The sequence below is a fragment of the Eurypyga helias genome, unplaced genomic scaffold (assembly GCF_000690775.1).
Source record: "Eurypyga helias isolate BGI_N326 unplaced genomic scaffold, ASM69077v1 scaffold38219, whole genome shotgun sequence".
In the NCBI taxonomy this organism is placed as follows: domain Eukaryota; kingdom Metazoa; phylum Chordata; class Aves; order Eurypygiformes; family Eurypygidae; genus Eurypyga; species Eurypyga helias.
Genome location: NW_010270813.1, coordinates 1 through 801, shown reverse-complemented (window position 1 = coordinate 801; position 801 = coordinate 1). Strand labels below are relative to the sequence as shown.

The 801-nt window shown below is 45.3% G+C and overlaps 1 protein-coding gene across 1 annotated transcript in view; it reads left to right on the top strand.

Annotated features, from left to right (window-relative positions):
* The window catches only part of MSH4 (mutS homolog 4), a gene marked incomplete at both ends in the record, with an annotated part of 11,379 nt that extends 10,791 nt beyond the window's left edge, over positions 1-588 (top strand). The window contains one exon of the mRNA XM_010158589.1: positions 460-588. Coding sequence (XP_010156891.1) covers positions 460-588 — 129 coding nt within the window. The remainder of the gene's footprint in view (positions 1-459) is intronic.
* Positions 589-801: the final 213 nt, after the last annotated feature.

Below are 801 nucleotides of genomic sequence, written 5' to 3'. Positions count from 1 at the left end.
GTGTACGTCGGAAGCAAGTCCAAAAGTCCCTTTCATCTGTCACCTGGTCGATAACCCACAGCAAACCAGGCGTGTCTTAAGTCCAAAGGTACCCCGGGATGGGTAACAATCCGCCCTGGGAGACAGTAGTTGCAGTGGTCTGCTGTTTCTCAGACCTTTATCTGTAGGGGCATAAGCCCTCTGGGTTCCCTCCCCAGACTGATTCAGCTTTGAGGGAGAGGGGTACGGTCAGTGGGAAAGAGAGAGCACCGTAGTGTGTCTCTGCTTCCTTAGAACTGAGAGCTCTTTCGCAAGCCAGGAAAAGGGAAAGTCTGTGATTTGACAAGATTTCTAAAAATTTCTGCCTTGAGCCTCAGCTGCGTAACAGAAGGTGTTTCTGTTAGTAGCAGTATTCCTGTTAGGTGGTTTAAGAAATCCAGCTGTGATTCTGTAGGAATGACACATTAAATATCTTCCTAGATAACATATATCATACAAAATGCTAATGACAAATCACTCATCATCATTGACGAACTTGGCAGAGGTACCAGCGCTGAAGAAGGTATCGGCATTTGTTACGCTGCCTGTGAATACCTGTTGAATTTAAAGGTAATTCTGGTTTGAAAAAACATTACACCTTATAATTGTTTTGTAGAGATTTCTTGCCTAAATATGGTATTTTTTGGAACTGGTGACAGAGGAAGAATTGTTACAAATTCTGTGCTTCTGTTGGCTGGTTGTGATTTAACCCAGTGAAACACTGCCCAGCCCCCAGCTCTGGGATGGGGCAGAATCGGAAGGGCAGGAGTGCAAAACCCGGTG